Genomic DNA, 22235 nt, shown 5'->3' with positions numbered 1-22235 from the left:
GTAGGCAGAGGAATCTCCCTCCTACTCCATTAACAATTACAGACACTTTGGCTCTCAAAGCAGTGATGGTGAACCTTTCAGAGCTTTCAGCAATAGCCCACTGCAGTACAGGATCAAGTTTTGCTACCACTGGCTAGGGCCACACTCACCTCTCCTCTTCCGCCTTCTCTTTTGAGAAATCTGCTATCCTCATCACAAGGCCATTGTTCAAACCTTCCCTCATAAGCCTTGTGGGTTTTTAGATGCTGCCTCCCATGTTTTCTCCCCATATTTTTCTGACTCTACAAACTTTGTCCCTGGGCCTGAGCTCTATAACACACAGGTGCACCACACAGACATCTGGCTCCCACCTACTTTGTGGCCTACTCAAACCTGCACAACTTTGCATTTATTTATTTATTTATTTATTTATTTAAGACAAGGTCTCACTATATAGCCCACGCTTGCCTGATACTTGTGATGAGCCTCCTGTCCCAGGCTCCTGCGTACTGACATCCCAGGCTGCACCACCACACTTGGCTCTAGCAAAGGCTGTTCTATCATTCCTCCTTGGAGCCAGCTCTATCCCGGCTCTCTGCTTTAACTCAGTCTTAGTGGTACAGAAAACCTGTATCCATCCTAATGGAAGACTCTTTGCCCTGAGGAGTTAGAAGGCAAGTTTTATTATGCTAGCAGGCTGAGGAACCCAGAGGTTCAAATCACCAGCCCAGCACCAGGTTTGAGTTCTGTTTAAATATGGTTTGGGAGTGGGAGGTACAAAGCTGACAGCAGGTTATTACATGATTGGTTACATGGAATGCAAGAATTATGTTATCTATTGTCAGGCAGGTTTGTACAGAAACATTTGGGAAGGAGGGAGTCGGAGAAGAGCAGGTAGAGTTGAAAGTGTCCTTAACTGGGCCAGACTTCCCCTAAACATGACAACAGCCTTGAAGTCCTTGAAACAGGTGGAATCATGGCATATTTTAAAAACACAAGCCAGATACAGTCAGTCTGATCCACACATTGTTAAGGGGGAACATCTGGGCCTAGACAGGAAGCATGAACATAGTCACAGGCTAGGAACTGACTTCTAACTTTTGCTATAATATGCCCACAAAAGGTGCCCCAACAGAACCAAATGGCCTAATGGAGGGGTCTAAATCTATCAATTTGACAATCATTTCAATGCACCCCCATGTGTCAGACCCAGCTCATCCTCTACCTCCTGTAACCTTTGCAACCACTCTCTGGGAGGCGTGATCATCCTTAACTCTACAGAGGGAGACACTAAGCTTGAGAGGGGTAGTGGCTCGAGGGGGTCAGTCTGAATCCACATTCCCCTGGAATCTGGGGGTGACTCTGGCTTGGGAGAAACCAGTCCTGTCCTCTCTGGAGGCCTCTCGTCACTCTTGTTGCTGAGTCATTCTTGTCCCACCTGTCCCTGCCAGTCTCCGGGAAAGGGAAGTGACACTGGAAAAGCAGAGCAGAGCTAACACAGAGCAGGGGGGTGGGCCACGCTGGCCCATGGCGGAGGCCTCGCTCCCTGAGCTGGGGGCAGACGTGGAGGGCACAACTTGTCCCAGCGTCCTGGAGCTGGAAGAGCTCCTGAGGGCAGGGAAGGCCTCTTGCAGCCGCGTGGACGAAGTCTGGCCTAATCTTTTCATAGGAGATGCGTGAGTGGCTACTGGTCCTAAGAGGAAGGGGCAAGAACAAGCAGTTCTTGAGCGTTCTAGTAGATGGGGCGGAGGGCGTGCCTGGAAACAAGGAGAAATCTTGGACAGACAGGGACTTTCTCCAGGGCTCCCACATGTCTGAGGCAACACACTAACCAGGGGTGGCCATAGGAGGGGGAAAGGGCAGGGATCTCCCCCGCCTGTCAGAGGGGGGCTTCCCAAAGGGCCTTCTGGCACATCCAGGACAACCGGCTGATCTGGGGACAGAGGTCGGGGAACAGAATATATGAAGTATGAGATAGGGCAGACAGAGACTCCATTTCTGGTGCCAGCCTCCCTGCTGTGGACACAGAGTAGGTGGAGAAGCCTACTGGTGGCAATTCAAGGAGGTGTCAAGTCTAAACATCTCCAGGTTGGGAGCAGGTCTGCGGTGGTGACCAAGATGAGGCAGGCTGTGTGTGGGTAGAGATGGGGCAAGAAGGGCAGGGCAGACCATTCCCAGGTGGAAGCACTCCCTTCCCTCCTGAGCTGGCTGGGGACAGAGAGTAACACGCCAAGCCTGCACCCACTCTGCCCCAGAAAGCGCTGCAGCAGGGCTTGCTGGGCTCTGGCTCCTTCTGGCCCCTCTGGCTTCACCAAGGACAGAACCCCAACAGGTCCTTTCTGGACCCACATTCAGCCAGCTTCCAGCTCCCTTCCTGCCCTCCCCAGGGCCACAGCAAACAACCGCTTTGAGCTTTGGAAACTGGGCATCACCCACGTGCTGAACGCCGCCCATGGGGGCCTCTACTGCCAGGGCGGCCCTGACTTCTACGGCAGCAGCGTGAGCTACCTGGGGGTGCCAGCCCACGACCTCCCCGATTTCGACATCAGCACCTACTTCTCCTCCGCAGCAGACTTCATCCACCAAGGCCTCAGCAGCCCTGGGGGTAGGCCTTGGGGTCGGAACCCTGGGCCCACCCTGTGTGCTCATGGGGAGGACACCCTGCTTCCCTGCATCATCAGTGCCTTTCTGTCCTGGTTTCTAAAGGCCCTCCCCTCCATGCCCCAGCCCTTCATTCCCCATTGCTTCACAGACAGGAGCAGGCCCCAGAGTAAGGGGAGTTTGAGGCAGCCCAGTGCTGGGAGCCAGGTCTCCAACTCACAGAGTGATTCTTTCTCTGTGACCCTCGCCCTCAAGAAATCACTACTGGTACTTAAGGCCTGGCCCAACAGACTTTCAATTTTTTTTTTTAACTTTAAAATACCTAGGATATAACAAAGGAGGCTAGCAGGGTGTGGTGGGACATCCCTGCAATCCCAGTATTTGGGAGGCTGAGGCAGGAGGATCGCTATGAGTTCAAGGCCAGCCTGAGTCACATAGTGAGATCCTATCTCAACCAACCAACAACCAAACCAACAAAATGAAGACTAACAAGGCTGGACCCCTGGCTTTGATTTTTTTTTTTTTTCCTGTACCAGGGATTAAACTCAGGACCCTGTACTTGCCAGGCAAGTGCTTATTCTACTGAGCTATCTCCCCAGGTCCTTTTTATATTTTTTAAAATTAAAAAAAAAATTTTTTTTTTCATGGAGCCGTGGCTTTCTACTCATCCTGGGAGACAGTTGTGCCCCTTGCTATGTGATCCTGGGAAAGCCAGTGTCCCTCTCTGGACCTCAGTTTCCTCATCCTTATAATGGGAATGATGTGACCACTGCTCATACTGACTTTTCCTGTTCAAAGCACCCGGACGTACTTGCATCTGCCAGCTATTTGCTGAGCATCTGCTCTGTGCCAGGCACTGAAATAGGTTCTGGAAATCCTGACTTCCACAAGGCAGGGTCCGCACAGCCATAAGACTTGCCAGTCAGATAGCAAAGCATCAGGGGTCCTGCTGCTAGGAAGAAGTGAAGCTATGAGGACCCAGGGCAGGGAAGTGGGACTTCCTTCTGCAGGAGGAGCTGCTGGGCCACATGCAAAATCTATGAGCAGCCCTGTGACTCAGGTGCTGCCTGTGAGGTCAGCTGACACTAGAAGGCTGAATAGTAGAAGTAGCAAGCCGGAGACTGGGAGAGGCACCCCAGGAAGTACAGCTAGGGCTGGAGGTGGGAAGGTCACAACAGAAAGCTCCACAGTGTTCCTGGAGCTCAGAGTGGGGGGCCCAGTGAGATGGGCTGTGGGCTCACCTCAGGGGCTTCTAGGCCATGTTGAGAATTGGCCTCCATCCCAAAGCTAGGAAAACAGGGGTCCTCTACCCATCTGAAAGATCAGGGACTTAGGTGGAGGCAAGAGGATTGCCCAGTGTTTGAGGTCAGCCTGTGCTACACAGTGAGCTCAAGGCCGTCCCGGACTACAGAGCAAGACCCTGTCTCAGCTGGGCATATAGCTCAGTGGCATAAGCACCTGCTTGACAAACGCAAGGCTCCTGAGTTCGATCCCTGGTATTGAACAAAAAAGAAGAAAAAATAGCTCAGGAAGCTGAGGCCTGCAGAGGCTGAGCACCTGGCCGGGGTCCCAAAGTACACCCAGGCAGGGAGGAGGATGGTGGGCTGGCCGGAAGGGACCTCTCAGCCACTGTCTCCCCAGCCAAGGTCCTGGTGCACTGCGTGGTGGGCGTGAGCCGCTCGGCCACGCTGGTCCTGGCCTACCTCATGCTGCGCCAGCGGCTGTCCCTGCGCCAGGCTGTGCTGACAGTGCGGGAGCGACGATGGATCTTCCCCAACCGTGGCTTCCTCCACCAGCTCCGCCAGCTGGACCAGCGGCTGCGGGGTGGCGAGTGTCGGAGCTGAAGGGCCAGGTGACCAGGGCATGGGGCGAAGCTGGGCATGGCTGCAGTGAGGAGGGATGTGGTTGGCTGGCAGGGCAATCCACGGCGGGACAGGGAGAGGGGTTAATGTCTGCTAGAGCAGCAGATGTCTGATCATGCCAGCACCCAGTTCTCAGCATAGGGTCTTCGACGACCTGACCGCTGACCTTAGCACCTTGCCCCTTAGGCAGCTGGCTTGCAGGTCGTTGGTCAGTTAGGTTCACAGCACTGCCAAACCCAAGAAGTGCCTTCCCCAAAACCAGGTACCTGTGTAACTGGAGCCCCCAGGAATTGTGCAGTGCACAGGCTGTGCAGCTGTACATGGGGGCTCTGGGGCAGGGGGTCCTGCCAATGAGAAGGCTATGGAGAGAGGTCCTCTGGATGCCAAACTTGCTTCCTCACTTTTCCTTAAAATCTGCACTACTGGACCTGATGCGCAGGACCCAGGGCAGAAGCAGGCTGAGGTGGCAGTTCTCGCCTCTGTCCTAATGGATCCCAGCCAGCCAGGCCCTTGGTTTACAGGCCCATAACATGAAGCTTCTCTCTCTCCAGAGCAGGGACTTGGTCCTCCTCACAGGGCTCTGCCACTTCACCACCGTGGCCAAGCCCCTGCTGCTGTTGCAGCTGCTGCTGCTGCTGCTGGAAGCTCTGGTCCAGGTAGATGCCCAGGAAGTACTACGAGCCCGGTGGGGGGCGCCCCCTGCAGCCTGCACCTCCATCTGCCAGCCCCTGTGCCCCACACCCCCTCGAAGCCACTGCCTTCAGTCTTCACAGGTGGGTGTGGCCTGTCCCCTAAGGCCTGCTGCTCCAGGGAACTTGCAGCTCCCATGGGGGATGGGCAGGAGTCTAGGTGTCCCTGGTCCACAGCCACCTCCTCAGCCTTCCCCAGGGCTCAGGGGACCCCAGCAAGCTGAGTGCCATTTCCCAAGCACAGACCTCAGAGGCCAAAAATCCATGTGTGTGGCGCACACCTGCATTCCTAGTACTTGGGAGGCTGAAGCAGGAGAATCACCTTGAGTTCAAGACCAGCTTGAACTACATAGCAAGACCCTGTCTAAAAATAATAATAGAGGGGTCGGGGAGATGGCTCAGTGGAATAAGCGCTTCCCTGGCAAGCACAAGGGCCTGAGTTCAATCCCCGGTTCTGCAAAAAAATAAAAAATTAAAAAATAAAAATAATAATAGAGACTGGGCGTGGTGGCATGCACCTGTAATCCCAGCACTTGGGAGGCTATAAACAGGAGGATCACTACGAGTTTGATCTACACAGTGAGACCCATAGACCCTGTAGACCCTGTCCGAAATACAAAGAATAAAAATAAAAAATAGTAATATTCGAGGTACTGGCCTATGGCAAGGGTCTCTGGGTAACAAGGAAGGTTCCTAATAGGTCCAAATCTAAGATCTCTCATGATTGCGGTCAGCCTCAGGAGGGTTCTCATGGTCTCATGGAGTGGGGGCCTGGACCCTGCCAGGTGCCTGACTTTGAGGAAGGAGAGAATGGTGGGGGCGGGAGCAACTCCCGGACTAAGCCACCCCGTGGCCCTCAGCCTGCAACTCCAGATTTTTTTTTTTTAATATTTTTTTATAATTATTTATTTATACATTTACTTATTGTGTGTGTGGCCAGCTCAGCCCACCAGGGGGCAGGACTGGCTGGCATGTGGTGCTGGGGGATCGAACCGCGGTCCCTGTGCTTTGGCAAGCTTGTTCCAAGTAGGTGCTTTAGACCACTGAGCCATCTCTCCAGCCCCCAGATTTTTTTTTTTTGTTTTGTTTTGTTACTTGACACAGGGTATCACTTTAGAGTTCAGGCTAGCCTGCAGCTCACGATGCAGCTCAGGCCGGCCTTGGATTCATGGTAATCCTCCTGCCCCAGCCTCCCTTATGTGGGGATCACAGGCCTGCACCACCATGCCCCTCTGTGTCTCCAGATCTCAATCCTGGACCTGTGCCACCGTCCTTAGCTCTCAGTAGGGCCCCGGGACTGGACACTGAGGCTGGCAAGGCCACCAGCTTGTGTGTGCTTCCAGTGCACCTCCCACCTGTCCTCTATGGGTCCTTCCGGTCCCACTTCCTGCCCTTGAGCTGTTGTTTTGAGGGGACTGAGGCTACAGTCCAGTCAGTGCTGTCCATGCACTGGGCCACACCACCCCCAGAGAGAGCTCCTGAGATGGTCTGTCCAATGTCCCCTGCCAGCTGTCCCCCCACGGACATACCACACACAAGCCCAGCAGGGCCAGCACCAGTCAGGCCTGGCACTGAGCGACCCTGGGACCAGTGGACAAGTTGGGAGTGGCAGGGGTGGCTGAGGGGGAGCAGGGCAGCATGCTTATAATTAAACTCCAATCAAAAAATAGAAACAGCATCAAGTGTTCAGAGACAGGCAGTCGCCAGCCAGAGGCACAAACTGTGCGTCGGAGAAGCCCTTGGCCAGAGCCAGACACCTCCACAGGTGGGTGACTGCCACTACCCTGGGTGAGGGGGGCGGGCACTCATGCCCTTTGCGGTGGGGGCGCAGTGAGGGTGGGCTGGTTACCACATGCAAAAGAGCTTGAGATACAAGGCACAGCAGCGTCAGAAATGTCCGGGCCCAGATCCTGGCTTCCCATACCCACTGGCTGTGTGATCTTGGCAAATTGTTTAATCTCTCTGAGCCTCAGTTTCCTCATCTGTACAATGGGGATAATAATGTTGCCACCTTCATCAGGGCAATGTGAAGGTTCAGTGAGAAAATGTAAGTGCTTAGCTCTGTCTGGTACATAGTACTTCCTTCTTTAATAGTTGGTGAATGTAAGCTGGGTATGGTGGCATACACCTGTGATCCCAGCACTCAGGGCTGAGGCAGGAAGACCATGAGTTTGAGGCCAGCCTGGGCTACATCATGAATTCAAGAGCAGCCTGGAATACCTGTCTCAAAAAACAATCCAAACAACAAAAACTGTGGTGAAGAAAATAATTACTCCTGAGAGGGGCTTTACATTTGATATCTTCTGGGATGCTCATGGCATCTCAGCTATGGGCATAGAAGACTGGGCTCTAGGAGGCTGTGGAGGAGTGTGCACTTCCTGGGGAAGGGTAGGAAACAGGCAAGGAGAGTGAGCAACCAAAGGAGAGAACTGGATGAAGCCAGGTGACAGGACTGGGCTTATAAACAGCAGCAGTGTGGGAGCAGGAAGACCGTACCCAGAGGCGGCTCCTCAGCAGATGAGCACCAGTGGAAGGACCAAGGTGGTGTAGGGAGCAGTGAGGGCTGCTGTAAGTGGGAGGGACACGGGGCTGGCGTCCCCTACACTGGCTGAGGAAGGGCGGAGGGAGGTGCAAGGGCCTGGGCTGGGCCCCCTCCTGAGCCCTCCCATCCCTGGAAGCAGCAGCAGGTCCACAGAACCTAGCTGCCTGCTCCCTGTACAGTTGGGCTGCATGGCACCCATAAGCCACCAGAGGGCGACCTTACCCCATGCCAAGCTCCAGGCAGAGCAGGCCCAGCTTGCTGCCCAACGCACTTCTGGTCCCCAGGACTGGTGCCCCTCACCTAGGTACTGCGGGTGGGGATGGCTGTGGGTTCCCCAGAACCTAGGTCCCCTCACCCCAACATGGTACATGGCTGCTGCCCTGTTCTGCTCAGGACAGAACCCCAGAGTCCGGAGAGGCCAGGCAGTGCTAGGATCCTCAGCCAGAGACAAGCTGTGGCCAAGACAGCAGCCGTCTCTCAGGGGCCAAAGATCAGGGCTGGACTCACCTAGGGGGACTCAGTCCCCCACCCCACACCCCATTCCTGGACACCACCTCAGGTGGCCTCACATCTTCAGGGTGGCCAGACGCTCAGATCCCTCCCTCCGTCCCAGAGGTGCCCTGGACAGGGCCAGGCTTTGTGGGACGCCTCCTCAGGCCACAGGCTCGGCAGCTCCTGGCCCCCTGGGCCCCACGCCTGGAATCCTGGCCGCTTCACAGCTTTTGTGCTCCAGGCGGAACCCGCCCTGGCGCTGTTCCGCTCTCACCGAGCCCTGCGGCACCAGTCCCCATTCCCCACCCAGGCCATGCCCTAGGTAGGCACAGGCCGCCCAGCCTGCCTGAGAGGTCTTAGCAGGGATGAAGGGCAGAGCGGGGACTTCGCTCCCACCCTGCCCACAGGCCACCCGCTGGCTGAGCACTGCCAAGCCCATGGTCTCCTGGGTGCCTCTGGCCGTCGCAGGTCCTGGCACCACTGACCGAAAGGAGAAGATGTTCTTTCCAGTCTGTACCTTCCCCAGTTGCTGGCTGAGGGGGTCGGGGACAGTCGTCCCAGACAGACCTCCCTTCCCAGTGCAGCATCAGGCCCAGGGCCTGGTGCCCCTGACAGCCCAGCTCTGCAGTGTCCCAGAGAGCCCGGGCCAGCTGCCACCACCGCCAGCAGACACAGTGCAGCCCACACTGGCCAGGCCCATGGAGCAGCAAAGAGGGCTGGAGTCGAGGGGGTAAGGAAGGAGTGTGGCCTACACAATGGGGGGCTAGAACACCAGGCACCAGGAGAGGGACAAGAGGGCTGTGGTCACTGTGGAGTCTCCCAGGGAGCAGCGAAAGGCTTGGGGAGGGACTGAGGGCACACAGGACCGGATGGGAGCTCCAGCCACAGGGTGTGCCTGGAAGCACCAAGCTCCCTGGAGCTCCATGGGAGACAGAGACACTGCGTGGGAGGTGGCGCATGCACGCACGTACACAGGAGAGGCCCTGCTCCTCCTGTGTGGATGATGCTAACCAGCCCACATCTCATCTCTTCCTCAGGGAAGCTCTCATCTCCAGCTCTGGAAAGTAGGAGGGGAGGCTGAGGGCCAGACAGGAAACGGCAGGGATGGGGCTCCTTTGAGCTGTCTAGGATAGGGGCCTTCCCAGTGCTTTCCGGAAGCCGCAGCAACTGGGGCTCCCAAATACCAACTGACCAGCCCCTGGAGGGGTGGGATTTGTACCAGCTTTGCCATAAACCAGGAACCCCAGATCCTAAGCCAGAGCTTCTGACACAGACAGGTGTGTCCAGGAGACCACCAAAGTGCTCATTCAGCTTGCGCCCTGGTTACTTTTCTTGTTGCTGGGACAAAATACTGACACCCAAATTAAAGAAGGAAAGGTTTATTTAGCTAACCGTTTGTGGGAGTTTCGGTCCATACTTGACTGGTTCCAAGGCAGAGCGGCACATGGCAGAGGGCAGCAGTTCATGGTGGTGGAAAACAGGAAAAGCAGCAAGAGCAAAAAGGGAGGAGTGGCAGCAAGCAGGCCTCTTTCCCTTCCTTGTGCTGTGTGCAGGCTGCCTGCGGCCCAGTGGGTGCAGCACTCACGCCCATAACCCCAGCATTGGACCCTGAATCTATCCCAAACTCTAGAACCCTGCCCTATGCCTGCAAACCCTAGACACAAACCATAACACCTTGTCCTTGGGGAAGAAGCCAGCTAAGCTAGTAAACAGCCTCATGCACAACAGCTGGGGCTACTGGCATGGTGACGCAGGCCTGTAATCCCTGCACTGGGGAGGCCCAGGCAGGTGGATCACTTTGAGTTCAAGGCCAGCCTTGTCTCAAAAATAAACAAGCAAACAAATAAATCTGGGGCCTCACCCACAGCACACAGTGGCCCCTGGAACCTGCACCATAGGCCTGCCTGTCTACTGCGGAGCCAGTCTCCAGCTACGGCACTGTCCATCGTTCCAGGATGGACTCGCTGCAGAAGCAGGACCTCCGGCGGCCCAAGATCCACGGAGCAGGACGGCCATCCCCCTACCAGCCGCCCACGCTGGCCTCGCTGCAGCGCTTGCTGTGGGTCCGCAGGGCCCCCACACTGAGCCACGTCAACGAGGTCTGGCCCAACCTCTTCCTGGGAGATGCGTGAGTGAGCCGGCGGTGGGTGGGTGGCCGCGTAAAGGGGGAGGCAGAGGGGCGTGGCGCCCACCCACGTGGGAGCTTTCAGAAGAGGTGGCACCCTTGGCCTCATATCCTCTCTTCCCCCATTTTTCTTCCCTCTTATATTATTATGGGATTTTTGTTTTGTTTTGATTTTTGTCCTTTTTTTTTTTTTTTTGAGATTGTGTCTCTCTGTGTAGTTCAGGCTGCCCTGGACTCTAGCCCAGGCTGGCCTCAAACTCACAGTGATCCTGCCTCAGCCTCCCAAACGCTGATATTACAGACATGCACCACCGTATTTTCTGTTTTGAGACAGGATCTCACTATGTATTCCAGGCTGGCCTTGAATTCACGGTGCAGCTCAGGCCAGCCTCAAACTCCTGGAGATCCTCCTCTGGCCTCAACCTTCCGAGGGTGGGGATTATAGGCTCACAGTATTATGTCTTTTGGTTTTTGTTTTTAACCTGTAGAAACAGAACACATGCAAGAATCGTGCAATGAGGACAAATGGGGCAGCTTCACCTCCTGGGCCAGGAACTAGCACAAAACTTGTGTCCCGGAAGCCCCTACTAAATCCTGCTTATAACTTTTCCCTTCTCCCAGAGGAGGCTATGTTCTCAGACACCCAGTGGATGCCTGAAATTCAAGACAGCACAAAGCCTAAATATGCTGTTTTCTCCTGTTCATATGTACAGTTTTGGTTTTGTTGCTTTTTTTTTTAATATCAGGGATCAAACTCAGAACCTTGTGCTTGCCAGACAAGCACTCATTCCACTGAGCTGTCTCCCTTATCCTGTTACCTTTTGAAATAGGTCTCACTATATAGTTCAGGCAGGCCTTGAACTGGCAGTCCTGCCTCAGCCTCCCAAGTGCAGGGATGGCAGGAATGGCCCCAGGCTCTACTGAAAGGAGGTCTTCAACTCCAGCGATAGAAGCCCCGCTCACCAGGGCAGCGTGCAGTGCCCTCGGAGAGGCCCAGAGGGGGAAGGGCAAGTCCACTCCCCCAGCCGCCACCGCAGTGAGGTCTGTCCCCACCCTGCTAATCCCCTACCCTCCCAGGTATGCTGCCCGGGACAAGAGTCGCCTGCTGCAGATGGGCATCACCCATGTAGTGAACGCTGCTGCGGGCAGGTTCCAGGTGGACACAGGTGCCAAGTTCTACCACGGGCTGCCCCTGGAGTACTACGGCATTGAGGCAGAGGACAACCCCTACTTTGACATCAGCATCTACTTCCTGCCTGTGGCTCGCTATATCCGAGCAGCCCTCAGTGCTCCCCGAGGTGAGCTGCCAGGGTGGCATCGGCAGGCCAGGGGCAGCTGGGCCTGCGGCTCTCTGGTTCCCAGTAGCACTGAGGGGTGAGGAGCTCAGAGCATGGGCTGCCACAGCAAGCCTCCCACCCTGAGAACCAACGACTTAACTGAGACCCCTGCTGCTGGGTGTGGCGGCTCAGCGTGCAACCCAGCACACACTGTGGAGGCCGAGGCAGCCCTGTGAGCTCAAGGCTGGCCAGTGCTATATAGCAAGACCCGGACTCAAAAAGCCAAACACACAGAGAAAAAGATCTACCATGGCTGGGGTGTAACTGTACCTCTCAGGAAGGGTCAGGCCCTGGGGCCCAGATCTTCCTCTAAGATGAAGGGTTGGCACAGACTAAGGACAGGCCAAGGGTAGGTGGGGAGGGAGGCTGGTGGGTAGACACCTCCATAATCTGATGAAGCTAGGGGTTCCTAGGAGCTCAGTAATCGTCCCTCCTGATAGTTGCAAAGAATGTAAGAGGAGGCACCCTGGACCAGAGAAGGGGATCCTAGCTGTGGCTCAGCCCTACTGTCACACGCTTGCTGTGTGACCTTGAGCCTCTCTTCTTCCCTCTCTGGGCTTTAATGAGGATCCTTAGTATCAATGTTTCTGGGATCCATACCAGGGCTGAGAGGATGGCCAGATGGCCAGAAGTGTCTTTTCTTCCCGAAGGGGGGGGGAGTTGGGGACGGGGGTGGGGGGGTGGGGGGGTGACCTCCGCCGGCCTGGTGTGCGGAGCCTCATGCCCAATTGCTCTCCCGCAGGCCGCGTGCTGGTCCACTGTGCCATGGGGGTGAGCCGCTCCGCCACTTTGGTCCTGGCTTTCCTTATGATCTGCGAGAACATGACGCTGGTGGAGGCCATCCAGGCGGTGCAGGCTCACCGCGACATCTGCCCCAACTCCGGCTTCCTGCGGCAGCTCCAGGTGCTGGATAACCGGCTGGGGCGCGAGGCGGGGCGGCTGTGAGCTCGGGAGCATGGGAGCCCCAGCCTCCACCCAGCAAGGCCGCTGCCCTTTTCAGAGACCTTAAGGTGTCCCTGAGGCAGAGGCAGGGAGAACTGGGTGTGGCCCTGAGTGGTGGATTCCCCGACCCAACCCAGAGATTCTTTATGCAGAAGAGGATTAAGTCTGTCTCTATAATAAAAGGTTCATCGAAAGAAGGACAGGAGAGCTAGTGTCTTGGAGAGGCGAAGGCTGCCCCTCATGGGGACACAGCCTGTGGGGCTCACCTCCCTGGTGCGTCATGGCTGCGGCTGATACGGGGGAGGAGTGCGAAAGAGGAGCTGGGTACAGGAGCTGAGCAGTCAGTGCCTTCCTCTCATGCCCTTGCCCGTGGGCCCAGTTATACGATAAAGAACAAAGTTCCATGTGTCCCTTTCCATGTCCACCCTCCCCAAAGCCAGCTACCCAACTGGAGTCAGAGTAAGGATGGGGCTCAATGATAGAGCAGTTGCAGGGAGGGAGGGGGCGACCTGCACAAGTTTCATCTTTCAGAACCAATCTTTTTAAAAAAAAAAAAAAATCTATTTTTTTTATTTATTTGACAGGGTCTTGCTATGTAGTCCAGGCTGGCCTTGAACTCACTATGTACTCAGGCTGTTCTCAAACTTGAGGCGATGCTCCTGCCTCAGCCTCCTGAGTGCTGGGATTACAGGCGTGCACCACCACGCCCAGCTCAATCTTTTCCCTTACACTCAAGTTTAGAAAGAACAGTTTAACACTGCAGCCACCCAAGAACTAGCGGCATTGAAGAGGACAGTGTGGAGGCAGAGACGCCCAGGAGTCCCAGGTGGCAGGGGAGCAGATGATGAGCCCGAGTTTCTGGGTTCTCAGGCATCAATTAGACAAAACCACCCGGGAAGCCATCCAGCACCCTCACCCAGAACCCGCACAGCCCAGGGGTCCCGGAGACCAACCTGCCGGCGCCCTTCTTCCTCTCTGGCTGGCCTGGAAGCCAGCCTTCTTGGGCCTGTCCCGTGCCCCTGCCGTGCTTAGGTCTGCTCCCCGGGCCTCAGCAGTCATCCCCAAGCGGAAGATCCCCCACAGATCTGGCCCGACTGTCTTCCCTGCGTGCAAAGCCTCTGCCTGCAAGGGAATATTGTACTTGAACTCCAACCTCAGAAGAGCTTTGCATCACCCGTTCCCACACCCACCTCTTCCAAGTTCCCTGTTTCCGTGACAGCTTCCCTGACACTGTTCCTAAGCCAAATACAGACATCATCCTGGACTCCTACATACCCTGGATGTGCTCACTTGGCTTAACTTTTCTTATGTTCCCGCAAAACCCTGCTGGTGGGGGCTCCAGCCCTGCCTAGGTGGATGTTGTACTCAAATGAAAAATCAGATCAATCACCCTCCCTTTTCAAACCCCTGAATGCAAACACTTAGCCCGGGGAGACCGGTGCTTCACACCATCTAATCTCCTGTGTCTAGCAGCATTAATTTGGTTGGTTGGTGTTGTTGACAGTGTCTTACTTTGCTGCCCAAGCTGACCTGGAAATCCTGGGGCTCAAGACAGCCTCCTGCCTCTTCCTCTCAAGAGGCTTGGACAGCAGGTATACCCCGCCACTTCTGTACCACACAGGCTTTAGGCTGCAACGCCTGTGCACGCTGGTCTCACCTTTTCCCTGGGCAAACTCCAGCTTCTCCCTGTGGCCCCATGGGGACATCACTTCAGAGCACCCGTACCACACCCCATGCTGGCCAGAATCTCCTCACTCTCCCTTCAACACCCACTGTCTCCACCAAGCATCTTCAGGGCCAGCTCTACCCTCTCCGGGGGGCTCATGGAGTCTTTTCCATCCCTGACATCTGTGCGCTCTCTCTCTCTCTCCCTCCCTCCCCGCTCTCTCCCTCCCTCCCTCCCTTTAGTACAGGGTCTATAGGGTCTCTCTACACAGATCTGACTTGTACTGATCCTCCTATTTTCAGCCTCCCAAGCGCTGGGATTACAGGCATGCGTCACCACACCCAGTCTCGGTCACCTTCTCAATGTGCCCCCGGGGGTGGGGCCGACATGGCATGTGGGGCCAGGGATGGAACCCTGGTCCCTGCACCTGCCTAAGCAGGACCTTTACTCCACTGAGCTATCTGGCCGGCCCTCCATCTGCTCTCTTCCTGGAGAGTAAGTGCTTTTCTTCCGTGTTCACTTAGAGCAGGTGTCCCCTTTCCCAAACTTGTCCCCAAGCAGGCCAGTCCTTCAGACAGAAAGGAGCACCCCTGGGCAGCTGACTGTATGATGGTGTCCCTCCTCCTCCCAGGTGGACAGAGCCCAAAGCCAAAGAGGCCAAGTGGGCAGGGAGCCACCACTGGGTTTTGTCCTCATTCCTGTCTTTAGCAATTCATAGTATACATACAGTGCACATACACTGCTTGACTGGGAGGGACTTCTATCTCCATTTTACAGATAAACAAACTGAGGCTCAGAAGAAAGGAGACAGTGCTGGAAACTCCTCCTGGTCCAGGATCTCCAGGCTCAGGCTCCAGGGCAGTCCTGCTAGCCACCTAGCAGCACTGGTCCCCATCCCCATTGGGTGTCCTGGGTCTCCCTGGAGGATGGCAGAAGGCCCAGTGCTGAGGGGCCCCACTCATCCCCGGCTCGAAAGTGCTCTCGTTTTGCCTTAGGCTGGAGGGGCCCAGATCCCACTGCCAACGACGCAGGCGTAGCTCAGCTCCTCCCAGCTCGGCCAAAGCTGCTGCCCCCCCCATTCCCTTGGGCCCCTCTGCCTGACAACTCAGTCTTGTTGCTATTTCTTGCTTCTGTGTGGTCAGCAGGACCCAAAATAGTGGCTTCAGAAGCAGTTGTCACTCTGGTCTACACATGTGGCGGTCTGCGCCTGTGCCGTACGTTGGGGGCTTGGGTTTCAGAGAGTCACCTTCTTGGGACTCTGGAGATTGGGCTCAGAATCTGGGGCTGCAGGGGGAGCAGGGAGGAAAGGCAGGTAGAGACAGGTGGCAGGAAAGCCACCTGAGGAGCCAGAGGCCAGCTCCACCCTGGTACCACCCCAGGAATGTCTCCTGCCTGCCACACTCATGGGGACGTCTGTGACAGTGACCACTCTCCTCTCTCTCTCACACACACACACACACACACACACGACTTTGCATGTTGTTTTATTGGTCTTTTTGAGACAGGGTCTCACTATGCAGTTCAGGCTGGTCTTGAGCTCACTTTGTAGCCCAGGCTGGTCTCAAATTCGAAAGGATCCTCCTGCCTCAGCCTCCTGAGTGCTGGGGTTACAGGCGTGCGCCACCACGCCTGGCTTGTAAAAAGCATGGAGCCAGCTTCCTTAGATTTCTGTCAATCTCTCCACACTTCGGCGGCCCTATCCACTGCGTAGGATTAATAACCACCATACAGAATTGCTACAAGGGCTCAGCTGGGAGCTGGCAAGCACTCGGCACTGTAGCAGGGCAGGAGTGTACCACAGAGTACAGCAGGAGCGGAGCACGCACGAGGCCTCGCGCCAGTGGGCCGGTGACAGCCATCTGGGAGTCGCAGCACAGAGGTCCTGCTGTCGTCTGTTGCCCAGAACCACAGACGTGGTCTGAAAGTTGGCCATGTTCTCGGTATGGCAAAGGAAGGGGTAAAGGCTAGAAAAGCTGCGGACATTAGAATAAAGTTTGTGCTTTAAGAATAAAGTGGTGTGTAGTGTCACACCAGTGTTAATTTCTTTCAAAAATAGGGCATAGTTATATAGGAAGCTAACGGAGAAAACTGGGGGAAAAACATAAAAATGTCCCTGCTATCTCTGTAATCCACCGTAAATCTGAAGCTACTTTAAAGTTGAAAAATCAGTGGGCAGCTAATGACTTGTTTTACAAATGCCAAGCACCATGTAAAGGCTTTACACGTAATTTTTTCATGTATCATGTATGACTTTTCTTTCCCTTTTTACTTTTTTTTTTTTTTGGTACTGGGAGTTGAACTCAGTACTTCAAACTTGCCAGGCAGGTGCTGGGCTGTTAAATTACATCCCTGGCCTCCCGTCTCTTTTTACATTTCTGTCTTTTTTCTTTCTTCTCTTTCTTTTGAGCAAACATGAATCAGACATAGTAGAATATTAAGATTTAGTTATGTTGACTTGTAAGAATATAGATTTTATATCTTTTTTGTTTTTGTTTTTGTTTTTTTGGCAGAACCAGGGATTGAACTCAGGCCCTTGCACTTGCCAGGGAAGTGCTTATTCCACTGAGCCATCTCCCCAGCCCTAGTTATATCTTTTTTGTATTCTTAAAATATTTCATAATCTTAAGAAATAGACAAAAGTTTAAATTAGCAATGTCTTACTCTCTATATTTAAGGTCTGAAACCCATCAAGCCAAATGGATTTTATATTTACTTATTTATTTAATTTTGTCTTTTTTGAAACAGTGTTTCACTATGTGGCTTGGGCTGGCCTTGAGTTCATTTTGTAACCTAGGCTGGCCTTGAACTCTCAGCAGTCCTCCTGCCTCAGCCTCCTAAGTACTGAGATTACAGGCGTGCACCAAACACTTGACTGCCAAGCGGGTTTAGAAAGTATTCTGAATTAAAACTGTATGATTCTTTCTGGGTTTGGGTCTAAAACACTGCAAATGGGGGGGAGGGGCGCCCATTAGCTCAGTTGTTTAAGTGCCTGCTTAAACAAAGCAGTCAGTCTCTGGGAGCGGTGGTTGGATTCCCAGATACTCAAGGCAATCCAGACCAGCGCTGGAGGCAATCTGGAGCCACCAAAGGAAAAAAAAAAAAAAAAAAAAAACCACACGAAAAACCCTTCTGCGTTTTAAAAAAATAAAAAATAAAAAATAAATAAAACACTGCAAATCTACATGTTGTCCATTGAAAAGTTGCAAGAGGCTTCATTCTGGATCATCTCATGTTAAGAAAAAAGGTTAAGGGCCAGGGAGATGGCTCAGTGGAATAAGTGCTTCCCTGGCAAGCACAAGGGCCTGAGTTCAATCCCGGGTTCCACGAAAAAAAAGAAAAAGAGAAAAGGTTAAAGACCCATTTTGTGTTATTCTGATGGAGTAACTGGTGAGAGAGATACTAGACCAGCAAATTCAACCATCCATCATTTTTGTCACTGTCGCAAAGCTGTGGGCGGGTCTCAGGTGGGTCCCTCCTTGTCACACACAGCACCTCAGGTCAGTATGGCACTCACATTAACCCAAAGCTTTATGGGGCATCTGGCAGGAGAGGCTAACAGCTTTGACACATGACATCAGGGCCTCTGCGGCCCAAAGTCAACAAGGTTATTTCTCATTCAAAATGCGGGCTGATGGAGTCCAGGGAGGAAGCATGGACCAGGACATGTAGGGACCAGATCTGTGCCTTCCAGTCAGGATGCAAGGGATGTGGCTGTCACACAGCCCCTGACCTGCAGGGACGATGGGGTAGGGTCTAGGCTGACAGCCAGGAAGAAGAAAAAAGTAGGTATTAGTGATGGGGAGCAGGCTTTTCACACCAGCCCCTGAAGCTTCAAAACATACACGCACTCACAGACTGCATATTACCGTATAATGTCTTAAGAGCGCTGAATTACCGATGCTGTTATTCCCGTATTACAGATAGAAAACTGGGCTCCAAAGAGCCAAAGCACCTTCCTCAAGACCTCTTACCTGGAATTGGGAGGATGCCTGATGGGAGGAGGCCTGACCACCTTGGCCAGCAAACCAGGTTCTTAAAACTCCTAAGCCTTTGCTCTGAGCCAGCGTGATTTATTTACCAAGAAAGTGGAACAAACACAAAGCTGTCAGCCTCAGGTTGCTGGAGTTCGAACCTCACACCTCTCCCACTGGCCAAACGTGCCCTGAAGGCATTCGAGCAACAAAAAAAAAAGAAAAAATAAAAAAAAAAAAAAGAAAGTGGAACAAAAACGATACGGGGTTTTAAGACTCAGAAGATACCTTGCCACTTCTGTCAGGGTCATGCAGAATAGCCTCTCTGGGAGCCGTTAGTCCCCACACAGGAAGGAGGACCACCCCAAGACCCCGACAAGGCAGATACGGGCTGGTACATGCACTGGTCAGCTGGGACCTGCCACGTGTGTGTGGCTGCCAGCTAATACTCCAGAGTGTCCTCTGTGAGCACTCTGTGGAACAGAAGACTGCCCAAGGCATTGGCCCACCAAGGAGACAAGCAAGGGCTCCTGAGAAGGGAGTACTGGCACAGGTCTACATCTTAGCACTTAGGAGGCTGAGGCAGGAGGATCACTGGGAGGTGCAGGCCAGTCTGGGCTACATGAAGATACCCTCTCTCGAAAACAAAACAAACAAATGAACATAAAGAGTATATTCTTCCTCCTTCCCTCCCTCCCGCTCCTCAGTGCCCTGTGACCCACAAACTGTCACGCAGGCAGGAGTCACTGGGACCTCAGCTATATTAGGGACACTGACCACAGGCCACCCTGTCTTTGGCAACCACAGGGACCAGTGTTTGATCCTGGTCCTGCGGGCCGTGCTGGCCCCGCCCCTGGGATACACCGAGCCGGTGACTGAGTCCAGGTGTGATGGCGCATGCCGTAATTCCAGTGCTGGAGGCGGGGCGTCTAAAAACAGGAGAATCACTACTAGTCGGAGCTCTGTAGTGAGACCCTGTACCAAATATATAAATTTTAAAAAAGGAGTGCTGGGAAAGGCCCAGCAGGGTCCTTTGTGTGAGGAACTTGTAGGCAGGACTGCTAAGGGGAAAAGGACGTGGAGGCAGAGCAAAGAGGACCTTCAGGCTCCTGTGACCCCGGGTCCCCTCTGTGGACAGAAGCACACTGTGCAGCCCTGCAAGGCGTCATTCACACCAGCACTGTTTCTGAGAGGTTCCTTTACTGCGTGAATCTGCTGTCCTGGTCGGGAATGGGCCCTGTGTCAGTCAGCTCTCTGCTACTGTGACAAATACCTGTAAGAATTAACTTAGAGAGAGGGAAGGTTCATCCTGGCACCACCCCAGGGACGAACTTTTAGCTTAAGCACAGGAAGAAGACTTCATGGGGTCACTGCAGGATTCTGCCCTGGGGGAGAGATTGGGCTTAACCCTGAATACCACATGGTTTTGTTTGTGGTAGTGGGGATCAAACCCAGGACCTTGTACATGTGAGGCAAGTGATATACCACTGAGCTACACCTCCAGCCCCGAGTACCACATGGGCAGTGGGAATTTATATCTAGCAGTCACCAAAGGATTGTTCTAAGGTGACCTAACGAACTCCTGCCTCAGAGGCTGGGTGACCAGAAATCACAGGGAGACGGTGCAGGGAGAGGGAACGGATCAGATGTGGACAACAATCAGACATTCAGGGGATGGGGGATATGAAACTGATATAGAGAGGTGCTTGCTAAAACTGGATTTTAGCTGGGTATGGGGCACACCTGAATCCCAGCACTCTGGGAGGCTGAGGCAGGAAGATAGCAAGTTCAAGCCCAAACTGAACAGTTTATGGACTTGGATTTTGTTTCGAAACATAGAAAGAGGGGCTGGGGAGATGGTTCAGTGGAATAAGCACTTCCCTGGCAAGCGCAAGGGCCTGAGTTCAATCCCCCGGTTCCACAAAAAAAAAAAAAAAAAAAAAAACATAGAAAGGGCTGAGGACGTAGCCCAAGGTGAAGGTCATGGGTTCAGGCTCCAATTCTGAAGCAGGGGGAAAGGTACAAGGGGATTTTAGAAGCAAATACACAAGTGGGCCTAGGAAAGCCCCTGCTGCGCTACTCAGCTCCTCCTGGCTCCTCGGGGCAGGGGAGATGGCTCAGTAGAAGAAGCACTTCAAAGAGCCTCAGGGGTGAGCGAGGCACGACACCTTGCAAGGAGGTGTGGCCACAAGGCCTGGATCCCGCCAATGGGATGCAAGAGGAACTCTCCTGCGAGCCTCTGAGAAACCTCTTTCCAAGGTAGCAGCGTATCCTTTGGTCACTGCCAGGAGCTGCTTGCCCTGGACGTCTCTTCAGGATCCAGCAGCCAAAATCTGTTGTGTCGCAACAACCATTTCCCAGCAAAGTGCAGTTGAGAAGAACCTGTGGAGCCTGGTCTCTGGAGTCACGTTATCTCTCAGGAAACATTCCTGCACTCCAAGATTGTCTTTTTTGGTCTGTTTTCTTTTCTTTTTTGGCAGAACCAGGGATCAAACTCAGGTCCTTGCACTTGCCAGGGAAGCGCTTATTCCACTGAGCCATCTCCCTCCCCCCTTCTGGTTGTTTTTGTTTGTTTAGTTTTGGTTTTTTGTTTTGTTTAATGTATTTGGTTGTTACAGAGTCTCATTAAGCAGCTCAGACTTACAGTGATCCTCCTGTTTTCAGCCTCCCCAGCACTGGGATTACAGGCATGCACCACCATGCCTGGACTCTGTGGCCAGCTCAGCGTGCCCCAGGGACAGGGCTGGCATGGCTTGTGGTGCCAGGAATTGAACCACTGTCCCTGCACTTGCCTAAGCAGGTGATTTAGTCCATTGAGCTATCTCACCAGCACTGTTTTCTGTTTTTTGAGACAGGGTCTCACTATGTAGTTCAGGCTGGTTTGAACTCTCACTGTGTAGCACAGGATGTCTTTGAATATCTGGTGATCCTCCTGCCTCAGTCTCCCCAGTGCTGGGATTACAGGCGTCCACTACCACACCTAGCTCTCTGTGTTCTTAACATGAGATTCTCACAGTCTCGGGTCTCAGGTGGAAGTCTCTCTTCTGCAGCTGCAGGAACTGCGCCCGTTCATCCTATTCAGTCAGACCAAGGCACCACTGGGCAGTGTGGCCACTGTGAGCAACGGTGCACTGGCACAGCCAGGCCCCTCCCTCCTGAGCGGCTGCCACATGGGGGGTGTGGCCTGTGCCCACTGGCTTTTGAGGCCACTTTGTCCCTCTGGAGAAGCAGCGTTTGTTCTTAGCCAGGAGGAACATCGTGTAAATGGAACGCCCACACCTCTGCCCCACTGCCACTGCCACCGCCACGTCAGCTGTGCCACTGCCTGGGAAGAAGCAGCCCAGGGGTGACAAGGGAACAGGGCTCAATTCCAGCTCCACTGTTTAACTACTTTGGGACCCTGAACAAACACCAACTCCCCTGACCTTCAAGTGCCTCAAGGGTCAGACAGGCATGGTGCTGCGCACCTTTTTATTAATTTGGTACAGGGTCTCACTATGCAGCGTGGACTCAGAGTGATCCTGCCGTCTGAGCCTTCAGGGCTAGGAGTACAGACATGTACCATCACACCCAGATTTGGTGGCTGGCACGCCTTGTGGTACTGGGGATCGAACCTAGATCCTGGTGCTTGCTGGCCAGGCACTTAGACTGCGGAGCTATCTCCTCAGCCCTGGTGGTCACACCTATAATCCAGTGACTCGGGAAGCTGAGGCAGGACAATCCAAAGCTCAAACCTAACCTGGGCTACCAGAGATCTGAGCAAGTTCCCCAACTGCCTGTTTGAAGGGTGCGGTGAGGGATGAAGAGAAAGCAAAAACAAATGTAGTAATTCATAAATGGAGAGGCCAGGAGATCAAAGCCTCAGGATGGGCAAAGATCAAGACTGCAGGGGGCTGCTGTATCATTAGCTGTGCAGGGGGAGGGGAGGGGAGGAGAAGGAGGGGAGGAGAAGGAGGGGAGGGGAGGAGAAGGAGGGGAGGAGAAGGAGAAGGAGGGGAGGAGGAGGGAACGAGGAAAGAGGAAGGGGAG

At 54.0% G+C, this 22235-nt stretch overlaps 1 protein-coding gene across 5 annotated transcripts; it reads left to right on the top strand.

Moving 5' to 3' along the window:
* Positions 1–1472: 1472 nt before the first annotated feature.
* Dusp13 (dual specificity phosphatase 13) lies at positions 1473–12767 on the top strand. 5 transcript variants are annotated; one of them, XM_023718847.1, is made up of 8 exons: positions 1473–1655; positions 2367–2584; positions 4302–4432; positions 4994–5098; positions 6802–6896; positions 10120–10293; positions 11368–11588; positions 12370–12767. In XM_023718847.1, exons 1-8 carry the CDS (start codon positions 1507–1509, stop codon positions 12570–12572), a joined length of 1296 nt encoding a protein of 431 aa, XP_023574615.1. In that variant the 5' UTR covers positions 1473–1506; the 3' UTR covers positions 12573–12767. The 5 variants fall into 5 exon arrangements, with proteins under 5 accessions (XP_023574615.1, XP_004624445.2, XP_023574617.1 ...); XM_004624388.2 differs by having other exon boundaries at positions 4994–5215; XM_023718849.1 differs by lacking the exon at positions 4994–5098.
* The last annotated feature ends 9468 nt before the right edge of the window (positions 12768–22235 follow it).

Source organism: Octodon degus, unplaced genomic scaffold (genome assembly GCF_000260255.1).
Source record: "Octodon degus isolate 3935 unplaced genomic scaffold, OctDeg1.0 scaffold00005, whole genome shotgun sequence".
In the NCBI taxonomy this organism is placed as follows: Eukaryota; Metazoa; Chordata; class Mammalia; order Rodentia; family Octodontidae; genus Octodon; species Octodon degus.
This window is presented reverse-complemented; position numbering and strand designations above follow the sequence as displayed.